General features: G+C 40.0%; 1 protein-coding gene across 3 annotated transcripts in view; it reads left to right on the plus strand.

Annotated features, from left to right (window-relative positions):
• The window catches only part of DENND1A (DENN domain containing 1A), a 211,402-nt gene that overhangs the window by 104,061 nt on the left and 89,809 nt on the right, over window positions 1-17,532 (plus strand). For all 3 annotated transcript variants that reach the window (XM_035888591.1, XM_009648821.2, XM_035888592.1), the window contains 2 exons: window positions 2,316-2,416; window positions 11,437-11,482. In XM_035888591.1, the coding sequence (XP_035744484.1) occupies window positions 2,316-2,416; window positions 11,437-11,482 (147 nt within the window). The remainder of the gene's footprint in view (window positions 1-2,315; window positions 2,417-11,436; window positions 11,483-17,532) is intronic.

Below are 17,532 nucleotides of genomic sequence, written 5' to 3' on the forward strand. Positions count from 1 at the left end.
AGGAAGCAGGGAACTTGATAGAAGTATAGAAAATCATGTGTGGCCCTTAGAAGATAAGGAAGAGATGATTTTTTTTATTTATTTTATTGTCTCAAAATGCTCAAAACTCAGAGCGCCCATTAAAACTGTGAGGGAATAGACTCAACATTAAGAGAAGGAACAGCACTTTTCATTGTGTTTGCTTTGATTCATTGGCATGTGAAGTGTGAGCCGCAAGCTGATGGGGACGGAGAAAAGAGAAAATAGCAGTTTTATTGATGAATGCGTTGATCAGTGGCTTTAGTAATTTGTGTTGAACAGTGTTGGACAGAATACTGGGAGACAAGGGTCTTAGAGCTGGCTTAGTAGGCTGTTCTTTTTCTTAGGCTTTCCTTAATTAGGTGATTTATATATTTTAGCCACAATATCAGTATCTCTCAGCTAGGTACAAAAGGTATAGCTTAAAATCCTGGCTTTTCGACTTGAGGGGTTTTTGTCTGAAATTTTTATCATTGAAGTGCTATATAGGTTTATATTGGGCATACTGGCTCTTAGGTTCTGAATGATCTAAAAAAAAATCTGTGTCTGTTTTGAACTGGAGGTTGCAAAGGATATTTTGGTTCATCTTTATAGTTGCTTTTCTGGTCTTGCAAAACACCTGCTTGTGAAGCTGATACCTCACCGTGGTTCTTACCTGAACCACACTGCAGGGAACCACGGTAATTCTCCCCCAAAATCCATGTTCCTTGGTGCATTCTTATTGCTTACCCAGATCCGTATTGTTCAGAGGCTTAAAAATAATACGTAAAATATGGGCCTGTCTTCAATCTTCTTGCCTAATGACCTGCATCTTAATCTAAAAGCCAGGTTCTGTTATTTACAGAAATTGCATTGGAATTGCATAAAGGCTTTGGCGCCGAGTGGAAGCCAAACTACATCTGGAGTTGTAGCTGATTTTCCCTGACACGGAGCCTTAAGAGACTCTATTAGCTCATCTAGATTTTCTTTACCAGGCATGGGTTCCCTCTGAAGTGGTATATAATTCAGTAGTCTGTCTTAATGGAAATGAATAATAATGAGGATTGTCTACTCTCTACCACATCTAAACTGAATTAGGATTAATGTCACGATTTGTCTTTGCCCTGTTTCACATCACACAACTTTAGGCCACCACAAGGAGCTCAGTCCTTTTGAATTTGTCTTTTCGGTGTGTGTAAGCAGGGTTCTCTCTCCTTCCTGTTGTCCAGACAAGCGTTATGTGCTCGGTTTCATGGTACCTTCGCATAAGCGGTCGGCTGTTTTCGAATGTGTCTCCCAAGTGAAACACATTGTAGTGCTTGCGATGGGTATCACTGAGAAGACGCTCTAAACTGCAGACCACTGTCAGGCGGATGTGGTTGCCTGTCACCTCTTAGTCTCTTCCATGTATGTGTCTATTTGTAGGAGTGTTCCGATTTGTATGTTTATTTTCTGTTTTCCCAAGTGTGTGTGTGTGTTCATATCCTCCTCTTAGGGTATTTTGGCTGTAGCTTTTGCTGAGATTTCCTTAGTGAGGATTACCACCTTCTCCATTTGAATATCCTCAGTGAATGTGACAAATATCTCGCTTATCTTCTTTACCAAATTATTAATTAAGGTTTGAAATAGGGTTGCGAGACGTAATTTCCTCCAAAGCTCTGCGAGGACTCTCCCCACAGCTTGACTCACACTTGTGTTCCCTATTTGTGATCTTGTTCATTCAGTACCTGCCAACATAAAAACTATTCTGAATGAGTTTTTAAAAATATAACTGAGAAATTCAGTGGATCAAATGATTTGATGAAGGGCAGTTAGATAAAAATCCCTTATAAATAATAAAAATTTCATCACTGAGTTTAGTATGATATGTTCTGAAGAAACGTATGCCACTCACATTGCGTCTTCCCGAGCTGGAATATTTGTTCAGTTTGTGTTATAATTTCAGTGCTGGTTTATGATATTTAATGGATGGTAATTACCAGGATTGGGGGATTTGCCTTTACTGTTTTTTAGTTTCCTTTCTGTTTTCATTTCCATGTTTCTGTTGCTTTATATAACACTGGGCGTTCTTTTCAGGTTTTGTTTGTTGAGTGAATCATGTTCCCAGCTGTTTACAAAGTCAGGCAAATGACAGCCACTATAAACCAGTCATGCTTCACTCACCAATACCTTTTTTTTTAACAGGAGCACTGTATATTTTGTAATAAAGCCTGTTGATAGGAAAGCAGAATTGATTCCTTACTTTTTTCTTCTAACTTTACCTTTTTAAGCTTGGTTTTTGTCTCATTTATGATCCTGCTTTAATATGTGTTTTTCAGTTAACTGCCTGCATTCATGGGTCTGCAGCTATGCTCTACCCGATGTTCTGGCAGCATGTTTACATTCCAGTTCTGCCCCCACATCTATTGGACTACTGTTGGTAAGGCTATATATATGTGTGTATGTATATATATTATATATATGTATGTATATCACTTCAGATTCACAACAATTTTCACATTTCTGTGTAGTAAGTCTTAAGTCCTCTTACGATGCGACTGTTGCTCTAAAAATATATAGGCATATTAAGGAAGCAATCAACCCAGTAAGTAAAAAAAATTTATTTTCACGGCTAGATATAATTGTCTATCAGTATCTTGAAATACTCTAATATGAGTGGTTACTATGGAAGGCTGCAACTTAGATACTGTGTAAGTAAAATCTGTTTTCAGCATATCTGTGTTAACTGTTAAAATGTGAATTAAGACTCCAACAGTAGAGGACGCAATGGGGAAGACACTTGTTTTCCTGCTTTCCTGAACTTCTGTTGGGGGTGGGGGAAAGCTATTCATTTTCCTGTGATGATCTTTTATTGTCAGCATGTGCTTAGAACATGATATTTACCTTTTTTAGGGGAATGAGTATAAACCTTTCAAAACTTATTTGTTATCATGATGTGATGAATTTTGGCACAGCCCATGAGCAACATCATATAATGCCAAAGCTGGCCCTGTTTTGACCAAGAGCTTGGTCCAGTTGCCCTCCCAAGGTTCCTTCCAACCTACTCTATGATTCCGCACTGCCCGGGGGAAGCCTCCTTGTTCGCTGCTGGGGGCTCCAGGTCGGCGTGTCATTAGGCACATGTCTTGGACTCTGGGGTTAATAGTTCAGAAGCCTGTCTGCCATGCCCCTCAAACAGCCTCTCAGTTTTTACTTGCTTTTCTAGTGCAAAGCCAGACAGTTTAGCCTAATCAGAGTAATGTCATCCCTCCTGTTCTGTGCACAGGGATGGTGGATGAGTACTCTGGATAATTAACAAAGTGGAGGTTTAAGGTGCTGCTGCTTTTAGTTGCTCAGCTGTTAGTTGCTGCTACCCATGCTCAGTTTGTGTGACTTGCCCTTTTTTTTATTCCTTCCCTCTGTGTACATAGCAGGGAGATGAAGGTTGCCCAGAAAGAGTGACCTTACCTTAGGCTTCCTAGAGAAGTTAAACTTTCAAGCCCTGTTATAGAGTTAATGGAGTTGTTGCCTGGGTATGCAGGGATGGAATTAGTAAGGCCAAAGCTTGGCTGGAGTTAAACTGAGGGATGTAAAGGGTAACAAGAGGATTCTACAGGCTTGGAAGTAAAAGGAAAGCCCAAGTAAAATGTGGTCCTATTGCTGCATGGTCACGTAGTCAAGTGATGAAGGACACGGAAGAGGCTGAGGGACTCGGTGCCCTTGTCTTCACCCGCAGGGTCTACGGGCTGGCCTTCCCGGTCTCCCTGTGTAGCAGAAATGTTTGTGGGAGTGTGGTGCTTAAGGTGCTTTTGGGAATGATTTGAAAACATAGAAACAGCCTCCCTCTGCCCCCTAGCATTTTAAGAAGCCCTTCCCAGAAAAACAACAAACTTCAACTTCCTGTGTCATACAATACTATATTTTAAATGTGGCTTTTAGTGTGGAGGTTGGCTGGGGTTTTTTTAAGAGTGATAGCGTTCTGTGTGACGTTTTCTCTGCATTTAAGCAAGAGTAAGGAACCAGCCGGGATAACTAGCATTTTGAAGTGAAGTGCTAGGATCTGAAACATGTAGATTTAAAGGAAGCTTGTTCCTCTGCAGATGATTTAAATGTTAAGTACGCGCTATGTCGAGGATACACGGAACGGAATCTAAAAACTATTATCTCCTGTAGAAATGAACCTTCAATTTACTCACTGCCCAGGAAGGGCAGATTCGAGTCATTTGCACTGCCAGCAGGTGCCCTTTCTCTGCATAATGGGCTTCGCATGTGTAATTAACACATGAAGGCTGCTGCTGCCAGCTTTTTCTTCAGGTACATGCTGCTAGGAGTTTTCAGGACAACGATGTGGACCACAAGAGGCTTTTATGCTGGGTTTGAAGATTAGGTATTCATCGACTTTCTGACAAAGACATGTTAAAAGGGGCTAAGTCCAGATCCCGCAGTTGGGAGCAGAAGTGTGCAAAAAGCAAACACTCGGGCAGTGTACCCAAGGAAATAAAGACACAAGTCACTGAGCTCTACTGAATGAATTCTTTCATGGCGTAACACCCTGTCCATATAACGAATGAGCCAGCTAGTGTGTGAAAAGTATGATTTAAAAATGTGTAATTATTAGGCAGATTGCAATTGCATGCTCACAAATACAACAAGCGATTACCTTAGCCAAATATGAACTTTAATTGGAGAGGTAGCTACACACACTGTAATTGTTTGAATAAGTCAATTTAGCAACAATTTATGTGCCAAAAATATATTTCTCAAAATAGAGTCCATCTATTTTGTAACCATGTGAACTTAGAGACGTAATTTTTGCCTAGCAGGACTGAGAAATTGGCTCCGTGCTCTCTGCTTTAAGGCGCTATTATTGCTTCCTGGTGTCTGCCTCTTCAGGGAAATGACCTGAGATTTTTTTACAGTAAAAGAGATTAATTTAATTTTGATTAGGGCCCAGTTATTTCTTTTGCAAATGTGACATAAGAGTTTTAAAGAGCTGAAATGGAAAAAAAAATTTAAAGTAATTAGAATTCTCCAGTTGTTATGAATACAAAATATCATGTTCATTTAGTTGACTGTGTCCATTTATTGACTGTATGATGCTTTTGAATCTTCTTTTAAAAAAAATATATATTCCATCTGTGATTATTTGCTTTTAATCATTTGAGTTGCAGTGGGAACTTCTCATATAAAGAAAGCTTCTAGGGTCCCGACTGATGCACTGACAGCTCCATGGTTGTGAAATTTGAAATTTGTTGTATTTCCTGGGGAGGAGGGGGGACACGACAACTCTTGGGTCTTTCCGGGGCTACAAAAAGGTAGAACAGCTCTCTTCACAGAGGGCGAATGGGGAGAATAACTAACCCTCCCCCTGCCACTTGAAGATCCTTTTGGCCAACTTCATGTAAGAGAAATTTCAGGCTGGGTGTGGAGAGTTCCCGTTAGCTGTTGCAAAGCGTGCGTTCCCGAGCGAGGCAGGAAAAGGTGGGTGATGGGATATTGGTACAAGTGAATGGCAACGCTACCACAAACACGCTCAGTATGAATCTGTTTCACCGACGTTGTTAAAGTTCAAGCTTTTTCTATAGCTTTTTTGTCCTTTATTGACATTTTACATCAAATACTTTCAAAACACTGTGGTTTCTCATTTTTTCAGTTTGCTTATTGCTATTTTTTTAACTTCTAATGTGGAAGGGAGGTAATTTTCTTCCCATTTCCCTCTTGAAAGGATTTTTTTAAAACTTAATATTTATGTTCACTTGCATTCCTCATTCATGTACCTTACCATGGAATTGAAAATGCCGAACACCTGTATCTTCAGAATGTTTGTTCTGGATACGCGTGCTCTTTGTACTAGGGATGCTGAGCCAGTCATAGTGGTGTAGGACCATGTCCATGTACCTGGAATGACTTCAGTCATCTGATCCCTATCATTTACATTAACTGAGGGCAGGAGGTGGGGAGAAGCAAGGGGAAGAGTGCTATCCTTTATGTTTATTTTTTTAGTTGCGGTCCCTTCTTTGATATATTTTCAGCCCGGGGAAAGATCTTGGGTGGAGGAGACTAGAAATTGGTGGGAATCCTATCATTAGATTTCACACCTTAATGCACAATTGCTTGTCCCTTTGAATACAGAACAACAGAGGAAACATATGAAGCACTGCTGTTTGGCTTGGTTTTTTTTTTTTAAGGTTTTCTTATTTTTAAAAAAAGTACATGCCAGCAGGTGCCAAAAGTACTGGTTAATGAGACACTGCCACCAAGCATCAGTAGCCAAGCACATACAACTACTTAAATTTGGCCACATCTTGTCCATCTATTTTGATGTTGGGAATTTAAACATTTCTCGATGTGAAAGAAACAGTCTATTAATTTTCCTCACTACTTCTTCCAGTTTGTTTTTCATGTGGCATAAAAACACTCCCACTGTGTCTGTTTTCTTCCTTCTTGCACTCAGTGTCTGTGTTTAAAATTAGCCTGTAAGAAAAGCCTGTCTTTGCTGACCTGGTAACACAGCTTAGTACGTTCTCTGCGTCCCGGAGCATTGTCACTCGGGTTATTCTGCAGGCTTTTACCAGAAGCAACAGTATATTTTCTAGGGTGATTAAAACAGTCTTTTATATTAGATAGACTGCTTAGCAGCCAACATTAATATATTCTGAGAGCCACCCTCTTAGAGCACCCTGGCACAGCTGCTGAGCAAATGTTTCTATTGGTGCAGTTTTCCCTTTCTCCCGGAGTTTTTTTAACTCCCTTTCTCCTGTTTTCTAAATATGCATATAGTTCAATATGCTGCTTCCAGTAGGTGGAGGGGGTAACTGGAGGGCGAATACTCCTGCTGCTTGGCGAACAATGATTCCTCCGTCACGAGCCTCTTGGTCGGCATTTTGATTTAGCCTGGTACATCTGTGTACTTGCTAAAAGCTCTTGTAGTTGCTCTTCTGGTTTTTTAGCTGTATGTTTTCTACATCATTCCAATTTACGCAGTCAAGTTTCTAATTTGCATCAATTACCCCAATACATTTCAGATTGAATTCTGTTGCATTTCAATGAGTAATCTGAAGAGAAATCGGGAGACTGCCGTAGAGAGTAAAGTGCTACAGGAGTGAAAGAGCAGCACATTAACTCAGTATTTGTATATCAAGACATGAACTTAGTAAATGTGATCTAATCAATTTTCCTGCAACCATGAAGCAAAATGGTGCAAATCCCTGTGTAGCTGTAAACTATGAACCTTCTTGAGATCCTTGGGTTTTACATTACTTTTTCTGGTGAATTGCAGTATTTTTTAAGGCTGGGTTTTTTTCACTTAAGAGGAAATGTCCCTCTATTTCACCTGCTTCTCTTCCAATTAGTAGTTGCCCACCTCTTGGGAACATAATTAAGAGGTCTCTAGTTAGCCTAAGGAAACGAATTAAAGAAATTGTAAAAATGCAACTGTAATAAATGGGCAATATATAGCCATTAAGTCCACAATATCCATATTCATGCTTACGCATTGCTACTTTAATGATTTGATATTTACCTATATAACTCATTTGATTATAAATAACGCTGATTGCATGGGGAACCAGCGTAGCACAAGAGGAGTAATAACATTTCTCCTTGTTCCAAAAGACTTAGGCAGGCATTTTGTTGAAGCAGTAAATATGCGCAGTAGAAATTGATACTTCTTAATTTTGCACTTAATGGATATTGGCTGCCATCAAACAACTTTGAGTAATTAGTAGTTGTGGTTATAAGAAGCCCCAGGACTGATGAAGCATCAAGCAGTAGGTAAAGACTGGTCTGAAGAGCAGTCTTTAATCTGTCATGGGTCCCAGAAGGATTAAGGGTTGTGCGGAGTGTTTCTCTTGTTTATACAAGCAATGTGTCTTACTGAAGTTCACTTGAAAGTCTTGGAAATACACATCTAACCTGATAAAATATTAAAAACTGCTTGAGCGTTTCATGTCTCAGGACCTGAATAGCAGTTAGGAAGAACTGATTTGTATCAGGAGTGGTGTGGCCAGCAGGAGCAGGGCAGTGACTGTGCCCCTGTCCTGGGCGCTGGGGAGGCCGCCCCTCGAGTGCTGGGGTCAGGATTGGGCCCGTCCCTCCCAGAGGGACCTGGAGGGGCTGGAGCGTGTCCAGAGAAGGGCAGCGGAGCTGGGGAGGGGTCTGAAGCCCCAGGCTGCTGGGGAGCGGCTGGGGGAGCTGGGGGGGTTCAGCCTGGAGCAGAGGAGGCTGAGGGGAGCCCTCATCGCTGCCTACAACTGCCTGAGAGGAGGGGGGAGCCGGGGGGGTCGGGCTCTGCTCCCAGGGAAGGGGCGATGGGACGAGGGGCACCGGCCTCAAGTTGTGCCAGGGCAGGGTGAGGTTGGCCATGGGGAACAATTCCTTCCCCTTGGGGCTGTCGGGGGCTGGAAGGGGCTGCCCAGGGAAGGGGTCGAGTCCCCGCCCCTGGGGGGATTTAACAGCCGGGCAGAGGCGGTGCTGAGGGCCAGGGTTTGGGGGTGGGATGGCAGGGGTAGGGTAACATTGGGCTTGATGATCTTAAAGGGCTTTTCCAACCTAAACGATTCTATGGTTCTGTTCTCTGATTCCCTTCTGTATCAAACATGCCATTCATCCTCTGGAGCCCCTCACAGCGCGCACCGTGTCTGCCTGTCGTTCTGTGCACCAGTGCCCTCTCCCAGTGCCCCATGATCCAGTTTTTCACCTGTGTGTTAAACGTTTCTTGGAGAAATACCCAATGTCGTCTTCTGTGCTCTACCTCATTCCCTAGTGGAGATCTCTGCAACTGTTCATAAAACTAACACAAATATTTGCAAAACTAGCACGTTATACCTCAACCAATTACTGCTTCAGAGTTTCCTTTTTCATATTGATCAGCAAAACCAGAGCTATTTTTTCTCTCCGTGGGTATGCTAAACCCACTCTTTGTGCTCCCATAGTATCAAATTGTTCCTCCCACTTTCTCCTGTCTGTCCGTGTATGCTCAGTACAGCCCATTAAGCACCTGACTGGAGTCCTTTAGTAATACAAGTTTAAAGAAATAACAGCTTTTAAAACACTGCTAAAAGTCAGGTTCCTTTAGTTTTTATGCAATCCCTGTAATAGTTTTATATGCTGGATTGCCTTTACATGTAAGGTCTTTCACTAAAAATTGAGAAGATGATTCATTGCATCCAAAGCTGACCCATATATCTTAAGCTTTATCTTTCCTGTAATTCTTTAAAATTTTGTTGGGGGTACGTGGTTTAAAGGGCTTAGACATTCTTATTTTTCTTTTGTTGATCAACTGGAGGATTGAAAGATGGACATGATACAGTTAATGAACTTGTACAGGTTCAGGTTTCCCTGTGCTTGGTGACAGGCTCTACTTTTGGACACGTTAATAAATGGCTGGTTTTCTGGAATACTGCACTCTTCCTGCTTCCTTTCATTACATTAGCCAAGGTTCCACTAGATGAGACATTTGCAGTCTTAAGACTTCCTGCCGAGGTTCAGACTTTGTATTTTTGAGATTGAAGCTGTCGTGTTCATGAAACTACTTAATTAGAAACACATTCATCTCCGTGCATACTGGAGGAGCCTTGAGCAGCATAGCCAGGCACACGGGGAAGTTGAGCATTTGTGCAGCTGGCAGCTAAAGCAATGGTTTATACTTTGAATATAAAATTACCGGGTATTTTCTTGCTCCTGGAATGTGGCCATTGGAAATGAAGAGATGTGGGTGAAAGAGATAGCGTTTGTCGCAAATAAAACATGCAAAATGACAAATAAAAATACTCCGCAGTTGAGCAGCGATCCATATGCAGTAAGTGTGTATCATGTTGTATGGTAAAAATTTCTGTCCAAGAACTTGGATGTATGTCCTGGTTCTCAGCTGTGGAATTCCCAAGGAAGCAGAACCCTCAGGATTTGTACCAAGTTAGTTTTCGCAGTCCCTCGGGGCTGTCTGCCGCGTGGTGCTGTATTGGGTGACGCTTGGGCAGGGGCATCCTTGCCAGCCGAGGCCATCCAACATGTTGCAATGTGATGTGACACACGGCACTTGGGCGTTCTACAAACGAACTTGTAAGGGCTTTTCCGAAGTTTTATATGTTCAACATCTTCAAAAAGAAAGAAGTGTTTTCATGTAGAATGGATAATAGAGAGGCTGTTTCCATCTCTTCATACAGCATCCAACAGAGCAGCAGTTTTAGGGGGCACAGTAATAAACATGGTAAATATTAATACGCATAGCGGTAAATATTTTTTTTAAAAGTTATTTGTTATGAAAATGAGAAGCAGAGTGATTTTTTTGCTGGTCTGGTGTCTTGCAGTAGTTTTTTCAGCACCATACTTCTCTTACTGAGCAGTAGGCACCAGTTTATCAAAGCAATATGGAAGATATTTTAATCTAAGGCAGTACAGTGACATTTCTCTCATTTTTTTCATCTGAAATTGAAAATGAGCTCTTTGAGCTTCTGTATCCAAAATGAAATGAGGCTCTATTTTAAAAGTTGTGTCTGTCTGCGTGCTTTCCGTTGAACAGGCAGTATATGCCATATTTGCAATTAGCAGCTTTGGCATCCTCTGCGATGTGTTCTAATAAGCAGTGCAAATATAAGCTTTCCCTGATGAGTTGAGTGGGAGTCCTGTGTAATAAGCTTAATATTAGAAATACTGTACACACAGAGATACAACTTTCATTCAGTATTCTTCTTGTGTTATATAGTCCATGTTGGTGTATGCTAACATCATTAAAGAGAAAAGATCAATCTTGCTCTTAAATGTTAGCGTTCTGTTTGATAACAGGAGTATCACACCTGTGTGTGAGGCTACAAATTGGGTCTAATTGCCTCTGGGTATATTTCAGTTTTGTGTTCTGAAGGGAATTATGGTATCAGCATATATCCCAGTAACTCTAGAGTTTAGCAGAATCTTCAGAAGTAATTTGTATATTTTGCTCTTATAAATGTAAACATTTCAAGATTTATACTTAAAAATAAATTGTCTAAAATATGTCTGGAACCATATTCAAAGGATTTAAAACTAGTGGTACCAGGTGATATGTATACATTAAATTAACCACTTAGCACTCCAACAGGATCAATTTTTCTAAAGAATACTCTTAGACAAAGTGTGGGTATTTTTTTTGAAAATTGTAATAACACATTTAGTTTGGTTTTTTTTAAAAAAAAAGACCCCAGTATTATAGATATGTTTAATTGTTGTTCTTATGTACCTGTCTTAACTTAGTCACTTAGAAATTCTGATGTCAAGCAAAATTAAAGTCTTACAGTAGTGAGAGGATATTGCATAATGAGTAAAATTTTGTTCACGTGTGGTTTGTTTATATATATGTGTACATTTTATTTTTTTAAGCAAAATCTAATCCAGTATCCTGGTATTTTCCTGTAGCTAATTTTATAAGTCATACGTGTTAATCCAGTGTTACGAGAACATAAAGCTAGGTTTTTTTCCTCTTTGCAGTGCCCCAATGCCCTACCTCATTGGAATACATTTAAGTTTGATGGAGGTAAGTCTTTCTCACCATTTCTGAAACTATATATAGATTTATGGTACAGAGCCAAATTCTGCAAGCAATTATACATTCATTCATATGCTTAAAAATGCAATAATCCTGTTAATTTGAGAGTGCTGAGAGAATTGAGGTTAAGCATCCACGATAACGTTAAATCTCAAGGGAGCCCTGTTTGGTACAGTGTACTCCTTGGGCACACTTTCCGTTTGCAGTTCAGCAGTGACGAGCTCACGTTGTGTTCCCCTCTCCATCCTGTTGTTTTATTTAATCAGTTTACTGCCGTAGCTTGACTCTGTATTCACAAAGGCAGAGTCGATATTAAACGAAAATGTTGACAGTTACAGTTCTCTTTTAGGCTTTTGCAGACAGATTGTAATTTTTTTAATGTTCAAAAGATCTGAAAAGAAGGAACTTGCTGTTAATGTTAACACAAAGCTGGCAGAAAACCAGCCCTCACAGAAAGCTTCACATATAAACAATTCAGAGTAATTCATGTGACTTTTAAAAACTCTAAAAGTGGAAATAGCACATTTGCTTTTGCTTCCAGTACTGGTGAAACAGTTGATGACTTTCCTCAAAAGTATTGGGAGGACAACATAAGCCATTAATTTAGATCCCTATGAAAGTCCTGGTGCTTATTAATTGTGCCCCTTTACCCAGGAGGCCTGAGCAACGTGGGTATGCTCCGTGGGGAAGAGGTATTCCTGCCCGGAAAGCGTCGCCTCTGTGTAGGCTCTCAAATGAGCAGGCAGTGTTGAACTGGTGGGAGTTGCAAACGCCCTTGGAAGTGAATTGCCTCGTGTCCCTGCTTTACGTACCTGTGTTTGGAAATTTAGGTTTAGTGTTTAGGACACCTAACAGTTTACAATGCTGAGTTTTACATCACCTGAAGCATATTACTAGAATACTACTTCTTATGTTGTCCATAAAAATGTGTAACTTCTCTGGAAATATTGATCAAACGTATTGTTTCACTAGGGCATGTTTATGTAGTAATGGTCCCCTGTGTCTCTGTGTATTAGACTAACTAGTGTGCCGTGTAACTTCCCTGTTTCCAGCATTAATGTGAAGTAATTTTAGAAGTCACTTTTTTCGTGAGAAGCTAGATGGAATATGCAGGACCTCTTTTTTTTTTTTCCTTTTTTTTTTTTTTTTTTCCTTACCATCCTGGGTACAGATGATTTTTTGTGCCCTTTATATTGCTAAATAAAGTACAGAATTGCAGTACAATGTGTTAGTGAATAAGCAATTATTTTAAAAGTCAACATGTACATTTGTTTGCACGTCATATGCTTATGTTAGAAGGGTTTCTGATAATTACCCTTGAATACTGCATGGGCAGGACCAAAGTAATATCTAGGAAGAGACAGTCTAGCATGTATTTTTCATACTGATCAAGAAACTTTCTACCCCACATCTGTGCCAGGTAATCATTGGTGTGCTTATTGCTGTGGCTATCTATTTGGAAAAAGAAGGACGAGACCTGGTAGAGGATGGGATAATACCTCAATACAGATGCTTGTCAGCTTCCACAAATATTTTTGCTCACAAAGAGCTACATGATTGGCCTGGCAATGGGTGTAGAAAATTAAAAATGACACCCTGGAGTTGCTTTACATGATGTCTCACTCCTGCCTTGCTACATGTACCCATTACTTCTTCCTTTGTCTCAGTTTTTCAGACTGCAGGGCTCTGTAGGCCTTCCAAACTCCATCTGTAAAAACTTGAAAAAAGGAGTTGTTCTTGGAGAAGCCAATTTTCATCCATTTTAGTAACTTGTGAAAAAATCTGTTTAGTACTAAATCCAGTACGGCTTTTGAATAGCCGGAGATTCTGGAACACAGACACACTCTGGCAAAGTACAGTTACTCAAAGTGCCTTATGAAATAAATTAAATAAATAAAACAACCTGTCTTCTCTCCTCCCTCTGCTCTTAAGGATAAACTGAATACTTGCAGATAGAAATGCATCTTCCAGCTAACTGGGCTTTTTCCACTGAAAAATAAAATCGCACCGTGGGCCATTGTATCTGTCTGTTGGCAAGCACTGCATAGTTTCTGTGTGCCTTGGGCAAAGGAAAGGTGACATTTGTCAGATGAGCTGGATGGTTACTGGGTTACCTCTTTGCCTGTTTCTGATGCCGAAAGCTTACTTTCTTTGTCCTTTTCTTCATACGTAGGTATAAAATTGTGTGTTTTATTTGTGAGAATAAAAACTTAGTAGCAATGGCAATTTTTTTCTCATGATCTAGCAGTTGGGTATTTTTATAAAGAGGTATTTTTATAAAGATAATATATTAATTTTTCCATATCAAAATAACTTTATAAACTACAACTAAAAGCTACTGTCATTATTCAGCATTCATTTTTCATTAAATGCTGACATTTCAGCAGTAGATCTTTAAAAGTGTTTTGTTAATCCATGTGTTCTAGTTTCAGGATAAGGGATTAATTCCCCAGTCTTCTATTCAAGTTAAGACAGGTGGACTCTTTATCTACTGTAGAGCCCCACGGGAGTAATTGCGGTTATATATGGGCTCACGGTTCTGCTCCAGCAGCTCCAATTGCAGAATTTGTCATTGTTGCGTAAATGTTAGCGGAGGCCTGAACTTGCGCAGAGAAAGCTGCGGTGTAAAGGGGAAGGCGAATTTGGAATGTAGGCGGAAAAAAAATAATCCTAGCTTTAGTGTTGTTTCTGTGGGTTTTTGCTATCCCTGTCTTGGAATGGGTCCCCTGGAAGAAATATAGCAGAAATGTTAATGATTTTAAACAAAATACAACCTCTCTCTCACCTCAAAAGAGTTTTTCCAAACCACTGTGTAGCTTAAAGTTAGTTTGCAGTTTCCCATGTTACACGGTCTCTGTAGAAGGAGCAGTTATTTTAATGGAAAATGACAAATTTTTCTTATGATTAAAATATCAAGCATATCCATTGACTGTTAAATCTAATTTGCTGTGACTGAAATGTTCTCCAGTGAGATAAGATAATCTCCTGTTATAGGTCAGAGGGCTCCAACTGATTTATGAGGGAAAATCTTGGTAGAAAATATAGAGCTGTGTTTTGTGCTCTTATTTTTCAGCTTTTCTATCATCACCTAGTTAGTCATTCTTTATAAGATTTCCATTTAGCAATCCATAAAGTGACTTCAAAGAAGGCTAAAAGTTTATAAGCTGTTGGATAAGCAAGGCTGGAGCTATCCCATGAATAATGGAACATGCTTACGGAACTAATTGAATTCATATTAGATGAAGATAAGTACTTAGTACTGATAAATAATGAGATAGGAAAATGAAACTCTATCAAATGAACACATCCCTTTCATAATCTTGTTTTATTTTCTACCTGCATGCTGTCTGCTATTTTAGTGTTCAAACAATATTAAATTGACCTTTGTGCTGGTAAGTGGTGTCAAACTTAGCTGGCAGCCTTTTACATTTTGTCATAGTAAACGATTGTTTCAGCAACTGTTTCTGCAGCAAAGGTTATTGGTGCAATGGCGCTGATGGAAGAGGAATGCCCTTGACCTAGTAGACTGCCTAGTGGAATTCAGGCACATGTGGGTTTGATTACCCATTTGGGATAGTTCTGCTTGGCTGCCAGATACCACGCTGCTGGCAGTACCCTCTTCCGTGCCAGGCTTCCAGTCGCTCAAGTAACAACAGTGCCCATGCTTCTCATGCTCTGTTCGGGGCACAAACCCAACTTGTAGAGTTAAAGTTACTGATTAGAAAAGTATTTTTTACACTCTTTTTTAATATTCCAGTCACTCAAGGACTTTTTCTGGGACTTCAGAATTCTAATTCTTGCGAGATTAACCAGATTGCATTTGTTAGAATGATTTTCGAACATTTTTCCTAAGCATAAAGGACAGTTGTGCGTACCAGAAAACCTGTACGAGCAGATTTTTGTTTTATTTTAACCTGTTATGCGTAAATATGTTCATGTTAGGGAAAGTTAGTTCACTAAAATTCATGCTGTCTTCAATACGCTAGGACACGGCAGGTGATCTCACTTAACGTCGATAGTCTCTTCCTTATGCAGACGGATGAGTGGAAGGCTGTGTGTTCGGGCCCCTGGAACCCGCGCCCATTTTCTGGAGTCCCTTGGCATATTTACAGGTCTTCTTCAGGTAGCCGTGAGGATGCTCTGGGAGTGATCCAGCCCGATAACTCACCAGTTAGCGTGCATGGAGTCTGAGCTGATGAGCTTTGAGAAACGGGTTACATCAGCTTGGGCTTGGTCCTGACGGTGCCGCGTGGCTTCCCCTTGCCGCAGATGACACCCTGAGGATTCATTGACCGCTGGCATCTTCCAGTGGTAGTGTTAATTGTTAATTATATTTTTTGATTGGGGTGAGGAGCAATATTTAGCTTTTTCCATTCATTTATACTTGGTATACTTAGCCTTTCCTAGCTATAGCTGAAGAAGTGTAGCTTTATTACAGGGTTTAAATGAAGGGGTTATATAGGTACTTAAATCCAGGTCTTAAAAAAACGAAATCTAATTTAGTCACTCACAAATATTATAAATATGGTTGTACATGGTGTCAGGAGTACTGATAAAGATGCATTTAAAAATATGACAAATTGCTTACGGAATTGTCTTTTATCCAGTTAGTGGAAAAATGAAAATAATAACTGTTTGAATACGAGATTCTGTGTGGGTGGGTGGTTGAGGGGTAAGTTTAAAGAAGGACAAGTCCTGCAGTACCACATGGACTTACCAGTAAATGCAGAAGGTTTTTCTTCTGTTGTAGAAGCGTTAGACCAGCACCAGTGATGTTTGTCACTCAGCTGGCAGCAGCTGCTTGTGATAAGGATCTTGAGCATCACCTGAAAAAAAAGAGCGGGAGATGCACGGGGGGCAGCCGCCCACCTGCTGTGCCCAGATCAAAGGGTTGAGAGGTCAGGGGGCACATCCAGCTTAACCAGATTTGTCTGCTGAATAGCTATTTCAGATTGTAAATCTAAGGGTGATTTCATTAAGTCCTTCTGGCTGCTGTTGGGGCATGAAATAATAAAATTTTATATCCGTTGCCTTTCCTGCTTCTGGCAGCCAGATTGACACATTGTTGTCTGCAGTGTTGTGGTGTTTTTCTTAAGAAAATAAATGGAAACTATTAACTAAGTAGAGACAAGTCGTTAAGCAAATGGATTTTAGAGTTGTTGTGAATCATACTTTCATAACAATTTCAAATACAATGTCCAAAGTAGCTACTAAAACTGCTAGGTTTTGTTATGAGTTTTACCTCTCCAAAAGGACTAGTGGAAGGTACATTTTCTTTTTTCTGTTACATCATTTTTTTAATATGTCCATCACATTTGTATCTGGTTATGAAACCTCATGATCAACTTGGTTTATGTTTTGGCACCAATTTAGCCATGAAGTTATGCAAGCCCAGTTTTTGAGGGGGGAGAGGAAGGTGGCGTGTGGGGGGGGTTGTTTTTCTTTTTAAATTAACTATTAAATAAAATTGTTCATCTGAAAGAAGTTTAACTTCAGGTTTTTTTATGGTAGGAAATGCAAAAGCTGCCAACTGTAGACAGTGACAATAAAATAACATTTAGTATAAACTCATGTTAGTATTATTGATGAATATTGTTTCTAGCATGTGGTCTGAGTGAGACAGAGGTGCACCCCTTAATACTTCTGTTAGAATAAAGTTTCTCAGTGTTTTTGCAAACTTTCACATAAAACATTTAAATTACTTCGAGTGTTTGGCTGCTTGTGAGCAGGACAGACACACTAACTGCTGCTTATTTACTGACCTGGTGTTTAAGGCCCCCTGGAGTTTGTTTGAAAAGTTAAGAGATTTTCACAGTAAAGGTGCCATTTCTGAAATTTAAAGTGCTCTTTTCACCAGGAGATAAGTTCTCTCTGATTAAGTCAGTAATTCTTACTAAGCCATGTTTATAGAGGCCATAAACAATGGGTTCAGTGTGCTTGTTAAACCAGCTTTCCATACCTCTCCACTCTTTTAAAAAGAGACATTTAAAATAAAAGGCAGGTGTAGATGTTAGTTCGATTTGATGGTTTTTACATGA

This window comes from Egretta garzetta, unplaced genomic scaffold, assembly GCF_000687185.1.
Source record: "Egretta garzetta isolate BGI_Z169 unplaced genomic scaffold, ASM68718v1 scaffold211, whole genome shotgun sequence".
NCBI lineage: Eukaryota > Metazoa > Chordata > Aves > Pelecaniformes > Ardeidae > Egretta > Egretta garzetta.